We start from the raw sequence: 17,793 nt of genomic DNA, 5'->3' as shown, positions 1-17,793 counted from the left end.
TTTTTAAGGGGGCGGGGCTGAGGAGGGAGGGGGCGGGGCCGGGGGGCGGGGCCACGCCCCCTTTTCGCGGGGGCGGGGGAGGAGGGAGATTCCCCCCCCCTTCCCTCCCCCGGCGCCACTTTCGCTTTCGCTTCTGGATCCCCGATGGACGCCGCCGAGGTGGGGGGCAGGTGGGGGGGGACACGGGGTGGGGGGGGGGGGTCCGGGGGGTGTCACGTGACCTGGGGGGCACCCACGTGACCCCTGCAGACCCCCCCCCCCCCAACCAATCAGGTCGACGCTTTCCGGAGCCGGGTGGGCGCCCAGGTGAGGCCCTGCCCTCGACCCCCTTCTATGGGGCGGTTGAGGGCGGGGGGGGGGTTTTGGGGGGGGGGGTTGTGGGGCGGCTATGGGGCAGCCCCACACCCCCCCACACACCCCCCCCCCGCCTGCCCCACAGATGACGGAGCTGCTGAAGGGCTTCCCGGCCAAGGTGGCGGAGCTGGAGGCGCTGCTGGAGGTGGGGCTGCGGGGGGTCGCTGTGGGGCTGGGGGTGCTATGGGGCTGGGGGGGGTCGCTATGGGGCTGGGGGGTCGATGTGGGGCTGTGGGGGTCGCTGTGGGGCTGGGGGTCGATGTGGGGCTGTGGGGGTCGCTGTGGGGCTGGGGGGGCCCTGTGGGGGATCTACGAGGTTGGGAAGGGAATTTGGGGAGGGGGCTATGGGGCTGGGGGGTCGCTATGGGGCTGGGGGGGGGCTGCTGTGGGGCTGGGGGGTCGCTATGGGGCTGGGGGGTCCCTGTGGGGGATCTATGAGGTTGGGAAGGGAATTTGGGGAGGGGGCTATGGGGCTGGGGGGGTCGCTATGGAGCTGGGGAGGCCGCTATGGGGCTGGGGAGGCCGCTATGGGGCTGGGGGGGTTGCTGTGGGGCTGGGGGTCGCTGTGGGGCTGGGGGAGGTCGCTATGGGGCTGAGGAGGTCGCTATGGGGCTGGGGGGCTGCTATGGGGCTGGGGGTTCGCTATGGGGCTGGGGGGGCTGCTATGGGGCTGGGGGGCTGCTATGGGGCTGGGGGGTCGCTATGGGGCTGGGGGGGTCTCTATGGGGCTGGGGGGGTCGCTGTGGGGCTGAGGAGGTCGCTACGGGGCTGGGGGGGCCACTAGGGGGCTGAGGGGTCGCTATGGGGCTGGGGGGGTCGCCATGGGGCTGGGGGGTCTCCATGGGGCTGGGGGGGTCGCTATGGGGCTGGGGGGGTCTCTATGGGGCTGGGGGGTCGCTGTGGGGCTGAGGAGGTCGCTATGGGGCTGGGGGGGTCGCTGTGGGGCTGGGGGGGTCTCTGTGGGGTGTCCCTTAGGCTGGGAAGGGAATTTGGGGAGGGGGCTATGGGGCTGGGGGGTCGCTGTGGGGCTGAGGGGTCGCTATGGGGCTGGTGGAGGCCGCTATGGGGCTGGGGGGGCTGCTATGGGGCTGGGGGGTCGCTATGGGGCTGGGGGGGTCGCTATGGGGCTGGGGGATGTCGCTATGGGGCTGAGGAGGTCGCTATGGGGCTGGGGGGTCGCTATGGGGCAGGGGGCCGCTATGGGGCTGGGGGGTCTCTATGGGGCTGGGGGGCTGCTATGGGGCTGGGGGGTCGCCATGGGGCTGGGGGGGGTCTCTATGGGGCTGGGGGGTCGCTGTGGGGCTGAGGAGGTCGCTATGGGGCTGGGGGGTCGCTGTGGGGCTGGGGGAGGTCGCTATGGGGCTGAGGAGGTCGCTATGGGGCTGGGGGGGTCGCTATGGGGCTGAGGGGGTCGCTATGGGGCTGGGGGAGGTCGCTATGGGGCTGAGGAGGTCGCTATGGGGCTGGGGGGGTCGCTATGGGGCTGGGGGGTCGCTATGGGGCAGGGGGGCCGCTATGGGGCTGGGGGGTCGCTATGGGGGCTGGGGGGTCACTATGGGGCTGGGGGGTCGCTATGGGGCCGGGGTCACTATGGGGCCGCCCCCCAGGACCCCGTTTTCGCCGTGGGGCCGGAGGAGCTGCGGGCGCCGCTGGACATTCCCCTGCCGGACCCGGCCCAGGTGAGGACCCCCCCCCCCAACAAAAAGTGTGGGGCCGGGACCCCCAAGTGTGGGGCCGGGACCCCCAAGTGTGGGGCTGGGACCCCCAAGTGCCCCGTTCTCACCCCCCCCGGCCCCGTTTCTCCTCGCCCCATAGAAGAAGAAGAAGAAGGAGAAGGACGAGGAGGAGGAGGGTGAGCTGGGGGCGGGGGTTGGGGGTCGCTGTGGGGTGGTTGGGGGTCGCTATGGGGCAGTTGTGGGTCGCTATGGGGCAGTTATGGGTCCCCATGGGGTAGTTATGGGTCGCTATGGGGTAGTTCTGGGTCCCAAGGGGTGGTTATGGGTCCCGTGGGGCAGTTATGGGTCCCTATGGGGCAGTTATGGGTCCCGTGGGGTAGTTATGGGTCCCTATGGGGCAGTTATGGGTCCCGTGGGGCAGTTATGGGTCCCCATGGGGTAGTTATGGGTCCCTATGGGGCAGTTATGGGTCCCCTGGGGTAGTTATGGGTCCCTATGGGGCAGTTATGGGTCCCTATGGGGTAGTTATGGGTCCCATGGGGTAGTTATGGGTCCCCATGGGGTAGTTATGGGTCCCCATGGGGCAGTTATGGGTCGCTATGGGGCAGTTATGGGTCCCTCTGGGCAATTATGGGTCCCATGGGGCAGTTATGGGTCCCTATGGGGCAGTTATGGGTCCCATGGGGCAGTTATGGGTCCTTTTGGGGTAGTTATGGGTCCCGTGGGGTAGTTATGGGTCCCATGGGGTAGTTATGGGTCCCGTGGGGCAGTTATGGGTCCCCATGGGGCAGTTATGGGTCGCTATGGGGCAGTTATGGGTCTCTATGGGGCAGTTATGGGTCCCTATGGGGTAGTTATGGGTCGCTATGGGGCAGTTATGGGTCCTATGGGTTATTTCCACATCCCATATATGGTCATGGCTCTTGGGGGGGGGGCGTGGCTTCGGGTCACGTGCCTGACCACGTGACCCCCCCCTCCACCAATCAGCGCCCCCTGCCCCCCCATCCCGAGCCACCCGGCCCTGCTGGCCCTGCTGGAGCGCTGGCGCCCCCTGCTGGCGGAGGCCCGGAACCACGTGGCCCAGGCGAGGGGGGGGCGGGACTTCCGGGGAGGGTGGGCGGGGCTTCCGGTTTGGGGGGGCGTGGCCTATGAGGGGGCGTGGCTTCCGAAATGGGGGCGTGGCCTAAGGAGGGGGGTGGTGCGGGGATGGGGGAGGGTGGGCGGGGGGAGGGGGCGTGGCTTATAAAGGGGGCGTGGTCTATAAAGGGGCGTGGTCAAAGGTGGGCGTGGTCTTGGGGTGGGCGGGGCTTCGGGGTAGGGGGTGGGGGGGGGTGAGGGCGGGCTACGAGGGGGCGTGGCCTAATGGGGCGTGGCCTAAGGGGGCGTGGCCTAATGGGGGCGTGGCCTAAGGGGGCGGGGTCCCGGGGGGCGTGGCCTGCGAGGGCGAGGTTTTTTGGGGCGAAAAAGGGGGATTTTGGGTGCAGGTGGCCCTCTGGCTGCAGCTGCAGGTGCCGCGCATCGAGGACGGGGACAACTTCGGGGTGGCCGTGCAGGTATGGGGGGGGGACCCCAAAATCCCCCTTTTTTGCCCCAAAATCCACCCCCCCCCCCCTCCCGGGAGACCCAAATCCGCCCGTTTTAGCCCCAAATCCCCCTCCCCCCCCCGTTGACCCCGAATTCCCACCAAAAATCCGGCCCAGGCTCCCGAAATCCCACCCAGGGACCCCCAAAATCCTCTTTTTTTACCCCAATTCCACCCCAAGTATTGCCAGGGTCCCCAAAATCCCCGTTATTTCACCCAATTATCCCCTGGAGACCCCAAAATGCCCCCAAATCCTCCCCTAACCCCCCCAAATCCTCCCTTAAATCCCCTAAATCCATCCCATTTTACCCAAATCCCCCCAAATCCCCCAAATCCCCCCAATCCCCCCTAAATCCCCCAAATCCTCCCCATTTCCCCCCAAATCCCCTCAACTCCCCCAAATCCCCCCAAATGCCCAAATGCCCCCCTAAATCCCCCAAATCCTCCCCATTTCCCCCAGCCCCCCCCAAATCCCCCAAATCCCCCCAAATCCTCCCCATTCCCCCCAAATCCCCTCAACTCCCCCAAATCCCCCCAAATCCCCCCTAAATCCCCCAAATCCCCCTAAATCCCCCAAATCCCCCCAAATCCCCCAAATCCCCCCTAAACTCCCCCAAATCCTCCCCATTCCCCCCAAATCCCCTCAACTCCCCCAAATCCCCTCCAAATCCCCCAAATCCCCCAAATCCCCCCTAAATCCCCCAAATCCCCCCAAATCCCCCTTAAATCCCCCAAATCCTCCCCATTCCCCCCAAATCCCCTAAACTCCCCCAAATCCCCCTAAATCCCCCAAATCCTCCCCATTTCCCCCAAATCCTCCCCATTTCCCCCCAAATCCCCTAAACTCCCCCAAATCCCCCAAATCCTCCCCTAAATCCCCCAAATCCTCCCTAAAATCCCCCTAAACTCCCCCAAATCCTCCCCATTTCCCCCCAAATCCCCTAAACTCCCCAAATCCTCCCCAAATCCCCCAAATCCTCCCCATTTCCCCCCAAATCCCCCCAAATTCCCCCCAAATCCCCCAAATCCGCCCTAAATCCCCCAAATCCTCCCCATTCCCCCCCAAATCCCCTAAACTCCCCATATCCCCCCAAATCACCCAAATCCCCCAAATCCCCCTAAATCCCCCAAATCCCCCCAAATCCCGCAAATACCCCTAAATCCCCCAAATCCTCCCCATTCCCCCCAAATCCCCTAAACTCCCCCAAATCCTCCCCTAAATCCCCCAAATCCTCCCCATTTCCCCAAATCCCCTAAACTCCCCCAAATCCCCCCAAATCCTCCCTAAATCCCCCAAATCCTCCCTAAAATCCCCCTAAATCCCCCAAATCCTCCCCATTCCCCCAAATCCCCTAAACTCCCCCAAATCTCCCCAAATCCCCCAAATCCTCCCCATTTCCCCCAAATCCCCTCAGCTCCCCCAAATCCCCCCAAATCCCCCTAAATCCCCCAAATCCCCCCATTCCCCCCAAATCCCCTAAACTCCCCCAAATCCCCCCAAATCCCCCCTAAATCCCCCAAATCCCCCCTAAATCCCCCAAATCCTCCCCATTTCCCCCCAAATCCCCTAAATCCCCCAAATCCCCCCAAATCCCCCAAATCCCCCTAAATCCCCTAAATCCCCCAAATCCCCCCATTCCCCCCCATTCCCCCCTAAATCCCCTAAATCCCCCAAATCCCCCCCCAAAATCCCCCTTAAATCCCCCAAATCCCTCCCCGTTTTTCCCCCGACCCCCGCCCCGCGGACCCCTAAAACCCCAAAACACCCCAAAACCCCAAATTCCCCCCAAAACCAGGAGAAGGTTCTGGAGCTCCTGACCGCGTCCCGCACCCAACTCGAGGGGCTTCAGGGCCGCCTCCCCAAGTGAGTCTACGGGGTTTTTTTGGGGTCCCCCTCCCCACCCCACCCCACCCCAAATCCCGTGACCCTAAATCCCGTCGCCTCACCCCAAAACGCCCAGGTACCTGTCGGAGCGGGGGCGACGCCGTCTCCAAGGCGGCCAAAACCCCCACGTGGTGAGATTTTTTTTTGGGGTGAATTTGGGGTTTTTCGGGGTTTTATTGGGGTCTGTAGGGTGGATTGGGGTCCGGGGGGGATTTTTGGGGTGGATTTGGGGGGTTCTTTGGGGTGAATTCGGGATTCTTTGGGGTCCGGCGGGTGCAATTGGGGGTCGATTGGATCGCATTGGGGTCCGGGGGGCTCATTGGGGTCGTATTGGGGTCCGTGGGGGCATTTTGGGGTCCTTTGGGGGCACTTTGGGGTCCTTTGGGGTCCTTTTGGGGTCTATTGGGGTCTATGGGGTCACATTGGGGTCTATGGGGTCCCATGGGGGTCTATGGGGTCCCATGGGGGTCCGTTGGGGTCTTTGAGGTCACATTGGGGTCTATGGGGTCACATTGGGGTCTATGGGGTCCCATGGGGGTCTATGGGGTCCCATGGGGGTCCATCGGGGTCTTTGAGGTCACATTGGGGTCTATGGGGTCTATGGGGTCCCATTGGGGTTCATGGGGGACAATGGGGGTCTACTGGGGTCTACTGGGGTCCATGGGGGTCTGTTGGGGTCACATTTGGGACTATCGGGGTCTATAGGGGCACACTGGGGTCCATTGGGGTTTATTGGGGTCCAATGGGATCTATTGGGGTCTAATGGGGTCTGTTGGGGTCCACTGGGGTTCATGGGGGACAATGGGGGTCTAATGGGGTCTATTGGGGTCTAATGGGGTCTTTTGGGGTCCACTGGGGTCTTTTGGGGTCCGTTGGGGTCTGTTGGGGTCTATTGGGGTCTTTTGGGGTCCACTGGGGTCTAATGGGGTCTATTGGGGTCCACTGGGGTCTAATGGGGTCTATTGGGGTCCGTTGGGGTCCATTGGGGTCTATTGGGGTCTAATGGGGTCCATTGGGGTCTATTGGGGTCTAATGGGGTCCATTGGGGTCTATTGGGGTCCATGGGGTCTATGGGGCCACACTGGGGTCTAATGGGGTCCAATGGGGTCTATTGGGTCCCATGTGGATTCATGGGGGTCCAATGGGGTCTAATGGGGTCTGTTGGGGTCTACTGGGGTCTATTGGGCTCTGCTGGGGTCTACTGGGGTCTAATGGGGTCCATTGGGATCCATTGGGGTCCATGGGGTCCGTTGGGGTCCATGGGGTCCCCTGGGGTCCAATGGGGTCTAATGGGGTCTAATGGGGTCCATTGGGGTTCATTGGGGTCTATTGGGGTGTAATGGGGTCTATTGGGGTCTGTTTGGGGTCCACTGGGGTCTATTGGGGTCCATGGGGTCTATGGGGCCACACTGGGGTCTGCTGGGGTCCAATGGTGTCCATTGGGTCCCATGGGGATTCTTGGGGGTCCATGGGGTCCATTGGGGTCTATTGGGGTCCATGGGGTCTATGGGGCCACATTGGGGTCCATTGGGGTCCATTGGGGTCCATTGGGGTCTTTTGGGGTCTGTTGGGGTCCATTGGGGTCCATTGGGGTCTAATGGGGTCTATTGGGGTCTAATGGGGTCTATTGGGGGTCCATTGGGGTCCATTGGGGTTTATTGGGGTCCATTGGGGTCTATTGGGTTCCACTGGGGTCTATTGGGGTCTAATGGGGTCCATTGGGGTCCATTGGGTCTAATGGGGTCTATTGGGGTCTGTGGGGTCTATTGGGGTCCATTGGGGGTCTAATGGGGTCTATGGGGTCCATTGGGGTCCGTGGGGGTCCATTGGGGTGTGTTGGGGTCCATTGGGATCCATTGGGTCCCATGGGGATTCTTGGGGGTCCATGGGGTCTATTGGGGGTCTATTGGGGTCCATGGGGTCTATGGGGCCACATTGGGGTCCATTGGGGTCCATTGGGGTCCATTGGGGTCTTTTGGGGTCCGTTGGGGTCTGTTGGGGTCCATTGGGGTCTATTGGGGTCTAATGGGGTCTAATGGGGTCTATTGGGGCCCACTGGGGTCCATTGGGGTCCATTGGGTTCCATTGGGGTCTATTGGGGTCTATTGGGGTCTAAAGGGGTCTAATGGGGGTCCATTGGGGTCCATTGGGGTCCATTGGGGTCCATTGGGGTCTAATGGGGTCTATTGGGGTCTAATGGGGTCCATTGGGGTCCACTGGGGTCTTTTGGGGTCCATTGGGGTCTCTTGGGGTCCATTGGGGTCTATTGGGGTCTAATGGGTCTAATGGGGTCTGTTGGGGTCTATTGGGGTCTAATGGGGTCTATTGGGGCCCACTGGGGTCCATTGGGGTCCATTGGGTTCCATTGGGGTCCATTGGGGTCTATTGGGGGTCTAAAGGGGTCTAATGGGGTCCATTGGGGTCCATTGGGGTCCATTGGGGTCTACTGGGGTCTTTTGGGGTCTATTGGGGTCTAATGGGGTCTAATGGGGTCTATTGGGGCCCACTGGGGTCCATTGGGGTCCATTGGGGTCTTTTGGGGTCCATTGGGGTCCATTGGGGTCTATTGGGGTCTAATGGGGTCTAATGGGGTCCATTGGGGTGTGTTGGGGTCCATTGGGGTCTGTTGGGGGTCTGTTGGGGTCTATTGGGGTCCATTGGGGTCTAATGGGGTCTATTGGGGTCTAATGGGGTCTATTGGGGTCCATTGGGGTCCATTGGGGTTTATTGGGGTCCATTGGGGTTTATTGGGGTCCATTGGGGTCTATTGGGTTCCACTGGGGTCTATTGGGGTCTAATGGGGTCCATTGGGGTCCATTGGGTCTAATGGGGTCTATTGGGGTCTGTGGGGTCTATTGGGGTCCATTGGGGGTCTAATGGGGTCTATGGGGTCCATTGGGGTCCATGGGGGTCTATGGGGTCTATTGGGGTCCACTGGGGTCCGTTGGGGTCCGTTGGGGTCCGTTGGGTTCCATTGGGGTCTAATGGGGTCTATTGGGGTCTAATGGGGTCCATGGGGTCCATTGGGGGTCTATGGGGTCTATGGGGTCTATTGGGGTCTAATGGGGTCTTTTGGGGTGTACTGGGGTCTACTGGGGCCTACTGGGGTCCATTGGGGGTCTGTTGGGGTCTATGGGGTCTATGGGGTCTATCGGGGTCCCCGGGGGTCTCCCATTACCCCCCCCCCTGCCCCCCAGCTGGACTACCGGGCCCTGGTGCACGCCCTGGACGCGGCCGAACTGGGGGCGACGCGCCTGGCCCTGGCGGAGCTCCGGGACCTCTACGTGAGTTTTGGGGTCCCCATCCCCGACCCTACAACCCCCACCCCGACCCCATAAATCCCACCCCCCTCCCTTCACCCCCCCCCTCCCTTTTTGTCCCCCCCCCCCGCAGGCCGTGCTCCTCGACGTCCTGCAGAAGAACATGGAGAAGCTCCGCAAGCCCCGGGGGGAACCCAAGGCCATGATTTTCTGAAGGGGGCCAAAACCCGCTCTTTTCGCCCCAAAAAGAAAAAAAAAAATGAGCGGGTTCCTGGCCCCGAGCCCTCTCCCGCTCCCTTTCAAAAAATGGAAGGTCCTTTTTTTGACCCGTTTCCCGCTCAAAAGAGTGAGTTTTTACCGTTTCGTGCCCCGTTCCCACGCCAAAAAAAAATGAAACCCATTCTTTTTGACCCAATTCCACCCCAAAATAATGGGATTTGGGGTTTCGTTGTCCCATCCCAATCCCCCCAAAACTGGAATTTCCCTTTTCTGACCCAATTCCTCCTCGAAATACTACAACTTCCCCAAAGTCCCCAAAACGGGACTTCAATGTCCCATTTCCACCCCAAAAAAATGGGGATTTGGGGGTTCAGTGTCCCATTTCCGCCCTAAAGTAGTGGGATTTGGGGTTTCATTGTCCCATCCCAATCCCCCAAAACTGGAATTTTCCTTTTTTTGACCCAATTCCTCCTCGAAATACTACAACTTCCCCAAAGTCCCAAAAATGGGACTTCAGTGTCCCATTTCCGTCCCCCCAAAATTGGGATTTGGGGTTTTGACCTGTTTCCACCCCATAAAAATGGGGATTTTGGGGTTTCAATGTCCCATTTCCACCCCAAAATAGTGGGATTTTGGGGTTTTGACCCATTTCTACCCCCAAAAAAGTAGGACTTTGGGTTTCAGCGTCCCATTTCCACCCCCAAAAATGGGATTTTTTTGGTTTCAAAGTCCTGTTTCCACCCCAAAAAACGGGGATTTTAGGGTTTCAGTGTCCCCTTTCCACCCCAAAATAGTGGGATTTTGGGGTTTTGACCCATTTCTACCCCCAAAAAAGTAGGACTTTGGGTTTCAGCGTCCCATTTCCACCCCCAAAAATGGGATTTTTTTTTTGGTTTCAAAGTCCTGTTTCCACCCCAAAAAACAGGGATTTTGGGGGTTTCAGTGTCCCGTTTCCACACCAAAATAGTGGGATTTTGGGGTTTTGACCCATTTCTACCCCCAAAAAAGTAGGACTTTGGGTTTCAGCGTCCCATTTCCACCCCCAAAAATGGGATTTTTTTTTGGTTTCAAAGTCCTGTTTCCACCCCAAAAAATGGGGATTTTGGGGGTTTCAGTGTCACCTTTCCACCCCAAAATAGTGGGATTTTGGGGTTTTGACCCATTTCTACCCCCAAAAAAAGTGGGACTTTGGGTTTCAGCGTCCCATTTCCACCCCCAAAAATGGGATTTTTTTGGTTTCAAAGTCCTGTTTCCACCCCAAAAAACGGGGATTTTAGGGTTTCAGTGTCCCCTTTCCACCCCAAAATAGTGGGATTTTGGGGTTTTGACCCATTTCTACCCCCAAAAAAGTAGGACTTTGGGTTTCAGCGTCCCATTTCCACCCCCAAAAATGGGATTTTTTTGGTTTCGAAGTCCTGTTTCCACCCCAAAAAACGGGGATTTTGGGGGTTTCAGTGTCCCTTTTCCACCCCAAAATAGTGGGATTTTGGGTTTTGGCCCGTTTCCACACAAAAAAATCAGGACTTTGGGGTTTTGAACCGTTTCCACCTAAAAAAAAAGCGGGATTTTGCCTTTTGATCCAATTCCCCCCCAAAACGTGGGATTTCCCCGTTTTCCCCCATCCTTCCCCCAAAACCAAGGCGGGTGACCAATCACGGTGCAGAGGAGGCGGGGCTTCCTTGCCACGGGTGACCAATCACGTCGCTCCGTTGCCCCCCCCGATGCGGGGGCGGGGCTTCCCGGTCCGGCCGCCGCCGTTTCGGGGTGATTTGATGCTTTTTGGATACTTTGATTAAAAAAAAAATCGATGCTTTGATTGAGATTGAGCTGAAATTGTTATTTCGAGTTCTTTCTGCCCAATTTGGGGCCGGATGACGTCATTCGGCCCCCGGCCAATCGGGGAAGGGCGAGGAGAGGCTCCCGCGCTGCTATTGGCTGCGTGATGTCAGCGCGGCCTCGACCAATCAGGTGAGAGGAGGGCGGTGCGCGGCTCGGCCGCGTGGGGGCGCCCTCACCCCGCAGCTCCTTTTTGGGGCAAAACCCGGCCCTTTGGGGATTTTCCACCGGGGTGGTGCCAAGTGTTTTAATTTTGGGCCGAGAATCGAAACTTTGGGGCCCAGCGGCTCGCCTGTTTGCGCAAAGGCGGCCAGGCGAAACGAGGCGGAAAAGGGTTTTTTGCATAAAAAGCTAAAAGTGGCCGTTTTCGGTGGCGGGGGAGGCGTTTTGGGGAGAAAAAGAGGACAAACAGGGCATTTTGCATCCACAAAGAGATTGGGTTTTAAGCTATTTTTTAAAAAAATCCTTATAAATGTGATTTAAAATGAAGAAAATGGTGGGATTTGCCATAAAATATATTTTTTTTTCCATAAAATGCTTTTTTTTTTCCTAAAAGATGCGTGTTTTTTTTTTTTTTGCCATAAAATGCCCTTTTTGTCATAAAACTATTTTTTCCCATATACGGATTCTTTCGCCCTAAAATCTTCATTTGTTATGCCGTAAAACAGTGGGTTTTTTTTTTCCATAAAAATGACGTATTTTGGAAAACAAAAAGATTATTTATTTTGCTGTAAAATGGCGTTTTTTTGTCATAGAATGGTGGGGTTTGCCTTTTTTTTTAATCATTTTTTTTCCCATAAAATATTTTTCCATATAACGTTTTTTTTTTTTGCTGTAAAACGTTTCTATATTTTTTCCGTTAAAAAAAAAAAAAAGTTTATTTGCCATAAATTGGTGTTTTTCACCATAAAATATTTTATGTTGCCATAAAAATCGCTAAAGGCTTTTTTCTTCTATAAGAAGTAATTTTGGACATAAAACGCATTTTTTTTTTTAACTCCCCAAAAAAACGTGCGTTCCTTCAGCCTTAGGTGAAAGGGAAGATTCTGGGGACAAAATGCAAGAAAATACCCAAAGTTTTGGGGTAAATTAGGAAAAATAACGTACATATTTTTTTAATTTAATTTAACTTTTGCAACCGGCAGAAAACGGTGAAAAATGAGGGGAAAAAAGGGAGATTTGGGGGTTAGGGTCAGCGAAAACCCGTCGAGACGCTCGTGCAGACGCGCTGGGGGTTGGATTTGGGGGGATTTGCACTAAATTTGCAGGTTTTACGGGAAAAAGAACCGGAGGTGGTGCTATGGGTAGACCTGGCGGCTGGAGGTTTTTTTCTATGGGTAGACCTGGTGGCTGGAGTATTTTCCCTATGGGTAGACCTGGCGGCTGTAGTTGTTTTTCCTATGGGTAGACCTGGCGGCTGGAGGTTTTCCCTATAGGTAGACCTGGCGGCCGGTTGCCTATGGGTAGACCCCTACCCCATACGAGGTCCCTGCCCCATAGGGACCCCCTGCCCCATAGCGACCCCCTGCCCCATAGCGACCCCCTGCCCCATAGCGACCCCCTGCCCCATAGGGACCCCCTGCCCCATAGGGACCCCCTGCCCCATAGCGACCCCCTGCCCCATAGTGACCCCCTGCCCCATAGGGACCCCCTGCCCCATAGCGACCCCCTGCCCCATAGGGACCCCCTGCCCCATAGGGACCTCCTGCCCCATAGCAACCCCCTGCCCCATAGCTTCCCCCCCCCGCCCCACGGCCCTTTGTGCCCCATATTTTGCCCCACTGCTCCCCATAGCACCCCATAACAACCCCACTGCACCCCCACAGCGCCCCATAGCGCCCCACTGTGCCCTATAGCACCCCACAGCACTCCACAGCACCCTATAGCACCCCATAGCGCCCCACTGCACCCCCTATTGCTCTATAGCGCCCCACAGCACCCCATTGTGCCCTATAGCACCCCATAGCACCCCACTGCACCCTGTTGTGCCCTATAGCGCCCCTTGGCACCCCATTGTGCCCTATAGCACCCCACAGCACCCCACTGCACCCTGTTGTGCCCTATAGCGCCCCATAGCACCCCACAGCACCCCACTGTGCCCTATAGCACCCCATTGCGCCCCACCTCACCCCACAGCACCCCACTGCACCCTATAGCACCCCATAGCGCCCCACTGCACCCTGTTGTGCCCTATAGCGCCCCACAGCACCCCACTGTGCCCTATAGCACCCCACAGCACCCCACTGCACCCTGTTGTGCCCTATACTGCCCCATAGCACCCCATAGCACCCCACTGTGCCCTATAGCATTCCATAGCACCCCACTGCACCCTGTTGTGCCCTATAGCACCCCATAGCACCCCCACAGCACCCCACAGCACCCTATAGCACCCCACGTCACCCCATCGTGCCCTATAGCACCCCATAGCGCCCTATTGTGCCCTATAGCACCCCACAGCACCCCACATCACCCCACTGTGCCCTACAGCACCCCACGACACCCCATAGCACCCTATAGCACCCCATAGCACCCCATTGTGCCCTATAGCACCCCACATCACCCCATAGCACCCCATAGCGCCCTATTGTGCCCTATAGCGCCCCCCAGCACCCCCCAGCGCCCCACAGCACCCCGCTCCCCCCCCCACCCCTTTATATTTTTCCCCCTTAAGTCCTTTTTTTTTGTTTTTGGGGCGAAAAGCGGCCGTTTCGGGGTCCCCCCACTCACGCCGCCTCCTTGAGGACGTTGCGGTAGGGCCCGCCCCCGCCGCCGGCGCTCTTCAGCTGCAGGACGGTGGAGAAGAGCCACTTGACCTGGGGTGGGGTGGGGAGGAGAGGACACAAGATGGCCGCCGGGGAGGTCACGGCCACCCCCCATTGGCCGTCCCACCTCCGGGGCGAGGGGGACGTGGTTACGGAAGCCCACCTTGAAGAAGGTGACGGTGGCGCTGTAGCAGACGCTGAGGAGGAAGAGGGTGATGAAGACGGCGATGGTGGCCCAGAGGCCGTCCAGCTCCTGGTCGCCGGCGTCCGGGCAGAGGGCGGTGGAGATGTCCAGCTCTGGGGGGAGGGGGAGAAGAAGACACGGTGGAGGTGGTGGTGGTGGTGGTGGGGAGGTCAAGGGGGGGGTTGGGTCCCGCCTCCCCGCGGGGGTCTGTTGGGGGTAGGTTGGGTGGGGAGGTGGGTCAGTCAGCCGTCTGCTCGTCCATCCAACCATCTTCTCATCCATCCAACCATCTTCTCATCCATCTTCTCGTCCATCCAACCATCTCCTCGTCCATCCAACCATCTCCTCATCCATCTTCTTATCCATCCAACCATCCAACCATTTTCTCAACCATCATCTCATCCATCTCAACCATCCAACCATCTCCTCATCCATCTCCTCGTCCATCTCCTCATCCATCTTCTCATCCATCCAACCATCTTCTCAACCATCTCCTTGTCCATCCAACCATCCAACCATCTTCTCAACCATCATCTCGTCCATCCAACCATCTTCTCATCTCCTCACCCTTCCATCTCCTCACCCATCATCTTCTCATCCATCTTCTCATCCAACTCCTCATCCATCATCTTCTCATCCATCCAACCATCCGTCATCTCCTCATCCATCTCCTCTCCTCATCCATCTCCTCATCCATCTCCTCCATCTTCTTGTCCATCCAACCATCCAACCATCTTCTCATCCATCCAACCATCATCACCTCATCCATCTTCTCATCCATCCAACCATCCATCCCTCATCTTCTCATCCATCTCCTCATCCCTCTCCTCATCCTTCCATCTTCTCATCCATCCATCCACCATCATCTCATCCATCTTCTCATCCATCCAACCATCTTCTCAACCATCTCCTCATCCAGCCTCCATCTCCTCATCCAGCCTCCATCTCCTCAGCCTCCTCCTCATCCATCCAACCATCTCCTCGTCCATCCAACCATCTCCTCGTCCATCCAACCATCTCCTCGTCCATCCAACCATCCATCCAACCATCCATCATCTTCTCATCCATCTCCTCACCCTTCCATCTCCTCATCCATCATCTTCTCATCCATCTTCTCATCCATCTCCTCATCCATCCAACCATCCATCCATCATCTTCTCATCCAACTCCTCATTCATCTCCTCATCCTTCCATCTTCTCATCCATCCAACCATCCATCCATCATCATCTCATCCATCTTCTCAACCACCTTCTCATCCAACCATCCATCTCCTCACCCATCATCTCCTCACCCATCATCTCCTCACCCATCATCTCCTCACCCATCATCTCCTCACCCATCATCTCCTCACCCATCATCTCCTCACCCATCATCTCCTCACCCATCATCTCCTCACCCATCCATCCAGCCATTCCCAGACCTTCCCAAACACCTCCAGAACATCTCCATCCATCCATCCTCTCGCCCATCCGTCCACCGCAGACTCCAGCCAACCCAACCGCCTGTCCACCAACCCTTCCGTCATCTCCGTCGACATCCAAAGTCCACCCGACCAACCTTCCGGCCTTCTGTCCCACCCCATTGTCCATCTGTCCACCTCGAGGGCTTCCATCCACCCATCTTCTCATCCATCCATCCATCCGACCAACCATCTGACCAACCATCTGACCTCCTAACTGTCCGTCCAACCAACCGACCAATTAATCTGACCTCATCTGTCCCCCGAGAAGATGGTTGGATGGGTGAGAAGATGGGTGAGAAGATGGTTGGGTGAGAAGATGGATGGTTGGGTGAGAAGATGGATGGTCGGACGGCCGTCCCACCTCAATCAACCGTCCACCCAACGATTGTGGCCGGCGTCTCTCCAACCATCTACCCATCAAGCCTGGTGTCCACCCATCCAGCCATCGAGGCTGGTGTCTCTCCATCCTTCCATCAATCTTCTCGTCCATCCAGCCAACCACCCACCAAGCCATCCATCCATCTTCTCGGCCATCTTCTCATTCATCCATCAAACCAACCATTCAGCCATCAAGTCTGGTGTCCCTCCGTCCATCCATCTTCTCAACCCACCATCCATCTTCTCAACCAACCATCTTCTCATCCATCCATCTTCTCAACCAACCATCTTCTCATCCATCCATCTTCTCATCCAACCATCCAACCATCCATCCATCAAGCCTGGTGTCCCTCCATCCATCCATCCATCCAACCATCCATCTTCTCATCCATCCATCCATCCAACCATCCCATCTGGTGTCCAACCATCCAACCATCAAGGCTGGTGTCCCTCCATCCATCCACCCGTCTTCTCATCCATCCACCCAACCGACCATCCAACCATTCGACCATCAAGGCTGGTGTCCCTCCATCCATCCATCTTCTCAACCAACCATCCACCTTCTCCACCAGCCATCCACCCCTCCACCTTCTCCTCCATCTTCTCATCCAACCATCTTCTCATCCATCCATCCAACCACCTCCTCGTCCACCCACCCCAATGTCCCCCCCCCCCCCCCCCGGAGACCCCCGAAGACACCACTCCGCGGAGACCAGGCGGTGCGAGACGAGGCCGGTGGGCTTTATTAGAAGACCAGGAGAACTTCAGGCCACAGAAAGTTATTTACAAAAAAAAAGGAGGGGTGTGGTGGGGATTTTTGGGGCGAAAAACCTATTTACCGGGGGTCTTCTGGAGAGGACGTTGGGTGAACCTCATGGGCAACCCTTCGTGGACCACCATGCAGGCGTAGGACACGCCCCCCTGCCAGCTGGCCTTGGGGACGGTCATCTTGCTGTAGAGGAAGAAGGTCCCGTCCCCGTTGGCCTCCTTGAGGGGTGGGGTGGTGACGAACTCGGTGGCCGGGACGCTGTTGTGGTTCCTCAGCCACTGGACCTCCACGTTCTCGGGCTGGAAGCCCCTCACCAGGCAGGTGAGGGTGACCTCGGCCAGGGCCATCTCCTCGGCGTGGGGTGGGAAGGTGAAGATGTGCGGCGGGGTGACCTTGCCTGGAAAGGAGGCCCGGGGTTAACCCAAAGGGGGCGGTTTTGGGGCGGGGTTGGTGGTGGGGCGCCATCCCCACGTGGTGGTGGGACTCCATTCCACATGGTAGGACTCCATCCCCACGTGGTGGGACACCAAACTACGTGGTGGGTCATCAAATTACGTGGTGGGACGCCAAATTACATGGTGGGACTCCATCCCACGTGGTGGGACTCCATCCCACGTGGTGGGACACCAACCTACGTGGTGGTGGGACTCCATTCCACATGGTAGGACTCCATCCCCACGTGGTGGGACACCAAACTACGTGGTGGGTCATCAAATTACGTGGTGGGACGCCAAATTACATGGTGGGACTCCATCCCACCTGGTGTGGCACCAAATTGTGAGGTGGGACGCCAAACTACGTGGTGGGTGGCCAAACTATGTGGTGGGACGCCAAATTCCGTGGTGGTGGGACATCAACCAACATGGTGGGACATCGGCTGTCATGGTGAGACCCCAAATTACATGGTGGGACACCAAATTACATGGTGGTGGGACATCAACCAACATGGTGGGACATCGGCTGTCGTGGTGAGACCTCAAATTACGTGGTGGGACACCAAATTATGAGGTGGGACGCCAAACTACGTGGTGGTGGGACTCCATTCCACATGGTAGGACTCCATCCCCACGTGGTGGGACACCAAATTATGAGGTGGGACGCCAAATTACGTGGTGGTGGGACTCCAAACTACGTGGTGGGTGGCCAAATTATGTGGTGGGACACCAAATTATGAGGTGGGACACCGACCTACGTGGTGGTGGGACTCCATTCCACACGGTAGGACTCCATCCCCATGTGGTGGGACACCGAACTACATGGTGGGTGGCCAAACTATGTGGTGGGACTCCAAACTACGTGGTGGGTGGCCAAATTATGAGGTGGGACGCCAACCTACGTGGTGGTGGGACTCCATCCCCACGTGGTGGGACACCGACCTACGTGGTGGGACTCCATCCCCACGTGGTGGGACCCCAACCCCACGTG

General features: G+C 57.9%; 1 protein-coding gene and 1 gene segment (V, D, J or C); one reads left to right on the top strand and one right to left on the bottom strand.

Moving 5' to 3' along the window:
* The first annotated feature begins 102 nt into the window (after positions 1-102).
* LOC136788789 (uncharacterized) lies at positions 103-10,802 on the top strand. 2 transcript variants are annotated; one of them, XM_066987477.1, is made up of 7 exons: positions 103-159; positions 274-306; positions 440-499; positions 1,962-2,033; positions 2,170-2,206; positions 8,695-8,781; positions 8,891-10,802. In XM_066987477.1, exons 1-7 carry the CDS (start codon positions 145-147, stop codon positions 9,367-9,369), a joined length of 783 nt encoding a protein of 260 aa, XP_066843578.1. In that variant the 5' UTR covers positions 103-144; the 3' UTR covers positions 9,370-10,802. The 2 variants fall into 2 exon arrangements, 1 of the variants encoding a protein (XP_066843578.1); XR_010827377.1 differs by lacking the exons at positions 103-159; positions 274-306; positions 440-499; positions 1,962-2,033; positions 2,170-2,206 and adding exons at positions 2,998-3,114; positions 3,515-3,583; positions 5,409-5,476; positions 5,574-5,628.
* Positions 10,803-11,916: 1,114 nt separating this feature from the next.
* Positions 11,917-14,504, bottom strand: LOC136788797 (immunoglobulin heavy constant gamma 2-like). The segment is given in 2 exon segments: positions 11,917-13,625; positions 13,738-14,504. Coding segments are annotated over 2 exon segments (393 nt in total).
* Between the last annotated feature and the right edge of the window lie 3,289 nt (positions 14,505-17,793).

This window comes from Anser cygnoides, chromosome W, assembly GCF_040182565.1.
Source record: "Anser cygnoides isolate HZ-2024a breed goose chromosome W, Taihu_goose_T2T_genome, whole genome shotgun sequence".
Classification (NCBI taxonomy): domain Eukaryota; kingdom Metazoa; phylum Chordata; class Aves; order Anseriformes; family Anatidae; genus Anser; species Anser cygnoides.
This window is presented reverse-complemented; position numbering and strand designations above follow the sequence as displayed.